The sequence below is a fragment of the Petaurus breviceps genome, unplaced genomic scaffold, assembly GCF_028583685.1.
Source record: "Petaurus breviceps papuanus isolate PSGF00001 unplaced genomic scaffold, PetGlider_PUasm1.0 151, whole genome shotgun sequence".
Lineage (NCBI taxonomy): Eukaryota > Metazoa > Chordata > Mammalia > Diprotodontia > Petauridae > Petaurus > Petaurus breviceps.
The window spans coordinates 29,172,987-29,181,902 of NW_027185712.1; the positions used below are offsets into that span (position 1 = coordinate 29,172,987).

The following is an 8,916-nucleotide window of genomic DNA, read 5'->3' on the forward strand; positions in this document are numbered from 1 at the left end:
GCTGAGCCTGGGAAGTTCCGTGACTTGCCCAAAGTCAGAGCAGTCTGCAAATGAGACCTGAACCCACGACTCCGGCCTCGAAACCCAATGCTTTCCCCACCAAATCGAGGTACCTAGCTAGGACACCTCCCTAGTTTCGTTTTAGAAAAACGCAGGGGTGCAGTAAACTGCAGCAGTGACCATGGGGAAAGCCCGCAGAGAAGGCTCCCAGGGGGGCTAGTCTCCTCGAGGCCCTGGTGCTTTCTCTGTCTCCTATAGGCAAGCTCCCGCAGCTGCAGCTGCAGCCCCAGGCCCGGGCCGAGGGGAGGCGGGGGTAGGGGAGGGGAGGAGGGAAAGGGAGGGGGGGAGGGGGACCGGGGGACGACCCTCACAGCTTCTGGTTGAGCCCCGCCTGGCTGCTGGGCTGGAAGTCGCTGACGATAATGCCGAGCTGACGGATGTTCTCCACGAACTTCTCCAGATGTTCCTCCAGGTGGTCAAACTTCTCCGCCATCTCCGGACCCCGAGAAGGCGCCGCTTCTTTGAACCGCACCAAGGAGACCGCAACGCCACCTCCGCCGCCGCCACTCCTCTTCCTACTTCCGGCCAGTTGCCGAAGGGACTTCCGTTTCCGTTTGTTGCCCCGCCCCTCTCGAATCTGTTGCCCCTGCTCGGGAGCCTGGCTGGGAGGCTGAGAAGGCACGTTGGGGGAGGGGTGCTGGTGCTAGACCAGGTCCTCCGTGTCCCGCCCCACCCCCACGCCTCCAGTCCCATGGAAGCTCTAAGGAAATTTGAGCCCCCAGCCCCCATGTCATGCCCACCTGATGAGGGGCAGTGGGAAAAAACTTGGACTCCTAGGTGTGCGTCTTAACTGTGTGACCTTGAGCAAGTCACTTCACATCCCTGATACTCAGTCCTCTGCCAATGCCAAGGTTGGACTAGACTAGTCTTTGTGGCAGTCTGTTAAAGCCTAAGGAACCGTCTCAGACTAACATTTTTAAGTGCATAAAGAAAAATACACAATTACAAAGGAAACCAATTATATTGAAATAAGGGTGGTTTTTGAAGTTCGAAGGATCTCCCTGAAATCTTCCCACAGACCCCACTCTAAGAAGCCCTGGATAATCTCCAAAGATGTTTCCAGCGCTTTACATCAGGTGATCCTATGACCTCTCCTATGCCCTGTTGCTACTATTCCTATTAGAAAAACCCCAAATTATTAATAATAACCAACTCAGACACGAAGAAGGACATTGGAGGCAGAAGGGATCCAAGGGAACAACCACCAAATGACATTATTAGGTTCATGACCTTTTTATTCAAAAATTCCCCAAATATAGGAAGGGATGATCCAGAATTTGTGAAAGACCAGGAAACACAGGTCTTCCATGCAGTAAGCACAACAGCCAAAAAGAGAAAATAAATAAAACTTGGGGAAGGAAACACAAAATTTCTAAGGTTCCTTCCAGCTTTGAATTCCTGGATCTAAAGTAAGTCATAGAATACTGAGTCCTCCCTCTTCATGACTCCTCAGTACCATCCAACATCCTTCCTAGCCAACTAATTAGCCATAAAATCTGAAAGAACTAATCAATCAACAAACATGTGTTTAGTTCCTACTCTATACCAGACACATAAGAGGAATCTTTGCCCTCAAGGCAATTAGATTCTAAGGGGCATGGAGGGATGGGGTGTACAACTTGAACATGAAGGAATAATAATTGAATAAAAATAGAAAAATTAAATACAAAGCACTTGGAAAAATACTAGGAGTTAGGGGTTTCATAAGGGTTTCACAGCTTCATAGAAAAATTTGTGCTTGAACCTTCTCTTAAAAGAAGTAAGGACACCAAATGTGGAAAGCAGCCTTGAAAAAGGCTCAGCAGTCATCACACCAGAGTTACTCATCTTCCCTGAACACACCCTACACCCCATTCTATAAGGCAGAGGTGAGAGGGAGTACATGCTAGGCAAGGAGATTAGAGAAGGAATGTATGAGAAACTGAGAGATCAGTTTATCTTGAAGTATTTTTTTTGTTCAGTCATGTCCAACTCTGTGACCATTTGGGGTTTTCTTTTCAAAGATACTGAAGTGACTTATCATTTCTTTCTCTAGGTCATTTTACAGATGAGGAAACCAAGGCAAGTGGCTTGCCTAGGGTCACACAACTAGTAAGGACCTGGCCTTGCTTGCCCTGAGGCTAGTATCCAGGCAAGCAACTCTTGGGGAGATGGGGCCTCATAACTGCCTCTGCAGGTGCTATAGTTTCTACCTTCTTTCTCAGCAACCATGATCAGAAGGTCCAATAAAGAAAGTTCTCCATGACAAAATCGTTGACAACATCGAAGTTCAAATAAGAATTCAGGTCTTCCTGACTCCAGGCCCAGCACTATCCACTATACCACCTGGCTTCCCATATGAAATACATGAGTATAGGCTATACATATATAAAGTATAGAATGCAGCAAAGCTGAAAGATAAATAACCGCCTGTATGTACAAGATTTTAGAAACCAGAGAGTGGAATTTACATTTTTTTTCCAAGAAGTAATGGGGAGTTACTATAATTTATAGAATAGGGGGATGACATGGTCAGACCTTTGCTTAAAGATAATAATTTGAGATTTTTTCTGATGAAAGTAATAGCAATAGGGCAGTAGCAGAGGTCATAATATCATAGAATGTTAAGAGTTGGAAATTACCTTGGAGATCATCTCATCCAGGTATTCTTAGTCTGAGGTTTACAGACAGACATCAGGGGGTCCCATGAACTTGAACAGAAAAAAAAATAACACTCAATATTTTTATCTCGATATTTCCTTTGTAATTCTATGTATTTTATTTAAGGATGACCACTTTAGCAACTTTGTGGCAGATGTTCTGCAGTGGGGAAACACTTGAGGAAAAGAGATCAATTAGGAGGCCATTGTGATAGCCCAGGTAAGAAATGATGAAGGCCTGAACTAAGTGGTAGCAGCTGTGTGAATAAAAATAATGGATTGGGGGTGACTAAGTGAATAGAGCACCAGCCCTGGAGGGGGACCTGAGTTCAAATCTAGCCTCAGACACTTGACACACACCTACTAATCGTGTGACTTTGGTCAAGTCAATCCCAATTGCCCTCCAAAAAGAAAGAAAAATTAATAATTGATTGATTTGAGAGATGTTTTGGAGGTAGAAATGTTAAGATTTGACAATCAGATATGTTGGTTCTTTGAGAAAGAGGAACGGAGGATAACTGAGGTTACAAATCTAGAAGACAAGAAGAATGACAATTCCCTTTACAGAAACAGGGAAGTTTGATAGAGGGATGAACTTTAGGGCAAAGAAAATTAGTTCTGTTTTGAATATGTCAAGTTTAAGATATCTCTCAGATATTCAATTAGAAATGCCAAATAGTCTCTTGGTGATATGGGCCTGGAGCTCAGAAGAACCCAAGAATAGGAGCACCAACAAGACAATCTATCAGTTCTGACTTCAGCCTATCCTCCACTTCCTTCATCCCCTAGAGGAACCCCATAGAGAAGGGATGCCTGTACAGTTTCTGCCACCACCAATATCATCTGTCGATCAACTGTGAGAAATGAGCAGTTAAACCTAAGGACCCCAGGAACAGCAGCAACACCCACAGGACCTGACCTTGCTTTCCAGGAAACCAGTATCCAGACAAGCAACTGCCTCTCCAGGTGCTATAGTCCCCACCTTCTCTGCAACCATAGTTGGAAGACCCAATGAAGAAAGTTCTCCATGCCAAAGTCCTTGACACCATCAAGTTTCAAATTAGAAATTAATATTTTTTTATTAATTGAAAGAAGATGCATTACCATCTCCTTTGCTACTATAACCTAATCAGTGAAGGACCATTCCATGTAGCATACAGTTAAATCCCCTAAATGTGCTGTCTACCTCTATTAGAATATGAGCTCCTTGAGATTAAGGATGATCTTACTTTTCTATTTGTGGCTCTGGAGCTTTGCACATAGGAAATATTTAATAAGTGTCTTTTCATTCATTCATTAAATGTAGCTCTAGATATAGATATGGGAAGTAAGGAATGGCCATGAATGAATCTAGGATTGTGAACCTGGATGATTGGAATGATGGTGGTATCCTCAACAGAAATAGAGAAATTTGTAAAATTATGGGTTTGTATGGGATATAAGGTGGCTAGGTGGCATAATGGACAGAGCCCTAGGCTTGGAATCAGGAAGACTCAAGTTCAAATCAGTCTTCAGACACTTACTAGCTGTAGAACCCTGAGCAAGTCACTTAGCCCTGTTTGCCTCAGTATCCTCATCTGTCAAATGAGCTGGAGAAGGAAATGGCAAACCACTCCAGTATCTTTGCCAAAAACAAACAAACAAAAAAAACAAATGGGGTCACAAAGAGTTGCACATGACTGAAATAAATGAACAACACCACCACCACAAGAATATGAGTTCTCCTTTGTGTATGTTGTATTTGATATGCCATACAACATGTCTCCAAACTACCTTCCTATACGCCTCACACTATTCCCCCTCATGTACTTTATACTTAAGCCACACTGGACTTCTCATCATCCCCCAAACATCCTGTCTTTTCCCACCCTTGGTCTTTTTTTTTAAAAAGCAATTGGGGTTAAGTAACTTGCTCAAGGTTACACGGCCAGTTATTTTGTGTGGGTGCCAAGTATCTAAGGCCGGAACCGATCCTGGGTCTCCCGATGCCGGGGCTGGTGCTCTTACTCACTGTGCCACCTGGCTGCCCCCCCACCCTTGATCTTAATGTTCCCTGTGCCTAGACTATCCTCTGTCTCCCATCGCTGCCTGTTGACCTCTTACTTTTCTTTCAAGGCCTATTTCAAATGTCAATGACACTATGGTTTCCCTTGTTACTCCCTTGTCCATATATACAGCACGGTGTAATGCTTTAATTCAACAAACATTTATTATCTACTATGGCTGTTGAAGTAGGCATTAGAGAAAATAAATAAGATAAGGTACCTAAATCTAAAAATATGTACAAAAATAGATGTAGTGAAAAGTAGAATGCAAAGTTTAATTCACCTTTCCTAGTCTTAATTTGTATTGTATTTAATCTATTAACATCCTGTCATCTCTACAAGACTGTAAATTCCTTGAGGACAACAGCTATATGTCATTTATCTGGATATGTTGCCCAGTGACCTGAAGAGCATTCATTGCACGTAATATTGTGTGTCTTACTGCTCCTTCTTCATTGACAGTCACAGAGCAGCAGAAAATAATAAAAATTAACATTACAAGTAGCACCAAAAATAACAGTTTTTAGACCTAGCCATTAACCTAATTGGGCAGGTGACATGGTATGGTTAAATGAACCCTGGGTTTGGAATTGGAAAACCTGGGTTCAAATTCCATCCCTTCCACTTAGTGCTGGTACGAGCTTAGCAGAGTACTGGCACATAGTAGGTGCTTTAATGTTAGTTGAATGACATTCATTTTAGGAAAGTAATTTAGCCACTCTAGGTTTCAGTTTCCTCATTATGCTAGTAAGCTGCTTTTTATCCCAGTAAAGTGTAAACTCCATGAGGGCAAGGACTATTTTGTTTTTGTCTTTGCAATTCTAGCACCTAGTACTGAGCGTGGTGGATAATGGGTGCTAAATAAATTCTTGTTGAATTGAATTGTACTGAATTTCCTATCTTAAAATATTATGGAAAAGTCGTGGTGGTGGTGATAGTTGTGGTAGTGGTTGTGGTTGTTAAATAAACTCCCAATCTTGCATTGAAAACCCTCCATGATCTGGGTCCCAGTGCAGTCTGGAGTTGTAGAAAGGGCACTGAACTTGGAGTACTGGAGAAATGTTAGTTACTATGTTTATCTTATAATCTTACCTTTTACATAGTGTACATTTCAGAAAAACTGGACTAATCTGTTCCCATTCTTGATCTGCCCTCTACTGTCTCTGTGTCTTTTATCCCCCATGCCTAAGATATTTCCTCTCCTCTCCTTTTTCCCAGACAAAAAGTATCTGTATTTCCTCAAAGTTAGCACAGCATTTTGCCTTTACCACTGAAATTTCACAATCTCCTTTGTATCTCCTTATATTTGTGTATATGTCTCACTTCTTTCCTATTGGATTATAAGGTCTGTGAGAAAAGTAATAGGTCTATATCAGGAGAGAGGTTTCAAGTATTGTCTGGTCTTCATGGGCCCATTAATATGGCTCTTTACTCTGGCATGGATGACTTTTTGGAAATTGTGCATTTCTTGCTACGTCCTGGGTACTTCTGTTCCTAACAAGGTTATGCTGATGATGATTGATGTTTGATTCATGGCTGGTTTATACACCTGCATCATAACCTTGCATTTGGCAATGACAGAGGACAGAAAGGAAAAGGGCTACCCACAGATGCTGACTGGCTGGCCAGCAAGGAGATAAGTAGATTGTAGGACCTCTCTAGCAACCTAGAAGACCCTTCCTCTCACCTCCCTAGGAGAAGAAAAACTGTGACCCCTGCACAGGGTAATGTTCACTGAGGAATCAGTATCAAATGAGGAGGGCCAAGTGAAGGAGTTCTTGGACCACAATGAGTCCCTGGGGCGAATGGAAGCTAGGTCATCAAGAGTAAGGGGCAAAGCCATAAGAGGATTAGGGACAATACAACTGATTTTACTGACATAGGGAATTAATTCCCAGAAGAGGAAGCTCTCTCTACCACTGGAAGTCAGTACTTCCTTTGTCTAGGACACTGAGATTAAATCACTTGCCCAGGGTCACACAACTAGCATATGTCAGGGGCAAGACTTGAGCCCAGGGTCTTCCAGACTTCTAGGCCAGGGAGGATCTATCTATTATGCCACATTGCTTCTCTCTGTTACAATGTAAAAGATAAAATCCCCAAACCCAGACTTTATCCTTCACTGATATTGTAAAGTAAATGAATTGTGAAGGTCTAAGGGGGCCAGGGAGATGTTTCTATTAACTTTAAGTATTTTCTATGTTCCAGGAGACCTACTCAGGGTACCACTATAAGTTTAAAGGACTAGGTTATAAGTCCTTGGGGAGATGAGGTTCACCAAAGGGATGTTTGCTTAACTCTCAGGCAACCACAAGTCATTCCCCCTTGCAGGCGGAATGATGGCACTTACAAAAAGACTTTACTTACAAAAATCTGGAGAGCTACATAGATTCTTAGAAAGATTGGGTTCACTGAAGAGGGAAGAATTCACAACTGTTTGGAGGCTTGGTTGTATGTTCTTTGTTTTCTCTGTTGTTGTTAAATAAATCTGGTGCTATATGCAACATCTCATCCAGCACACTTTCATGGGAGTTGAGGACTTTCTTATTCAGACCTTGACGTGAGTTAAATTCTGATTTTTCTAGGAAAAATCTTGGTGGAGGTGTGAATCAAAAGAGATTTTGGAAGAAATCTTCAGGTGTTGATTGTGGGCCCTAGATTACATTTTATATCTATCTTTGTATGCCCAGAGCCTAGCACAAAGCTTTTTGTCTAGTTTATGTTTAATAAATATTTGCTAAATTAAATTGAACTGACCTAAGATCAAGAACTAAAATTGCAAATGCATATAAAGTTCAAATGTGGCATTGTCTCATAAATGTCTGTCTAGTCCTTTGACTTAACCATCTTCAGCTCCAGTTTCTGTTTATTTCAATATTTTCTTTTTCTACATCCTTATCATTGTCAAGCGGAATGAATTAATTTAATGTATATCAGACTGACATTGTCTAGAGTGAGAGCAACTTGAGATTTAGCAGCCTTAGTTGCAAAACTTTCCAGAATGTAGTAATTCAAGTCCCCTTATCAAGTAGGAGCCTAAAATCTTTGCTAAGTCACTTGTACATAATTACTGCTCCCTGGTGCTGTTGGTTTTTCATTATAGCTTCCTGGAATATTGTTATTTGATCATGGTAACAATTTATGATTAAAAATCTAACATTTTGAATCTAATCAAACCAACTTTGAAATGCCCCTTCAATCTTTTTTATGCTTGCTAAATGGTTTCTGGCTCCCTTTAAATAGCATTTCAGATGCCCTCTGAAATGTATGATACAGGTTTGTGAGAAACTTTTTTAAGTTTCTTGAACTCTTGACTTCTAAACTTGGGCTATGTTTATAGAGGGTTGGAAGGAACCCAAGCAGGGTTGTATGGTCTTCATGTAGCAGTAAAGAGCCTGCCTTCTGGAATACTGCCAATCTTCAATGACATGTATCCTCTTGTTTTCTCTCTGATGTTGACATACACTGACATTGGGAAATTTCCTAACCAGGGAATTTTCATGTCCTTGTCTTCACAAAAATGTGTTCTCTCTCCCCACCCCCCTTTCTTTCTCTCCCTCTCCGTCTCTGTCTCTCTCTCCCTCTCTGTCTCTCTGTCACTGTCTGTCTGTCTCTCTCTCTCCCTCTCTGTCTCTGTCTCTCTGTCTCTGTCTGTCTGTCTGTCTCTCTCCCTCTCTGTCTTTTTCTCTGTCTCTCTCTCTTCCCCTCTCTTCTCTCTCTTTTCTCCTCTGTCTTTTAAGTTATTACTTGTCTATCAGCTGACATGTCCCTGGGAACTGTGATTCTGGACATTTTTGCTGTTCATTCTAATGAATAAATTAGAAAGGCCATACTCCATTTAAGGTTGAAAAAAATCTATGCAGGTATTTCCCTAGTAAGAAATCAGAGGCAGGTTGATATGTTTCATTTTATGCAGATTCTCTATTGTTGTCAGGGTTAGCAGAGGGAAATATATTCTACTCTGTACTTTGGATGAACTGCACAAAATGTATCAGCCTAACTGCTGTATAAGCCAGATATTTTTGCCTAAATATAAACTTCCTTCACATTCACACCTAGTCAACCTATTTCCTATTTATTTCTTTACCGTTCTTTAAACCTGCTATTTAGATGCTACTAGCTGGTGAAAAAGGCCTAAGTCTCCCACTGCATCCTGGGCCATCCCCAGTCAT

General features: G+C 41.8%; 1 protein-coding gene across 1 annotated transcript in view; it reads right to left on the reverse strand.

Moving 5' to 3' along the window:
* The window catches only part of MED10 (mediator complex subunit 10), a 9,641-nt gene extending 9,031 nt beyond the window's left edge, over window positions 1-610 (reverse strand). Inside the window, exon 1 of the mRNA XM_069076871.1 lies at window positions 372-610. Coding sequence (XP_068932972.1) covers window positions 372-493 — 122 coding nt within the window. The 5' untranslated portion in view covers window positions 494-610. The remainder of the gene's footprint in view (window positions 1-371) is intronic.
* Between the last annotated feature and the right edge of the window lie 8,306 nt (window positions 611-8,916).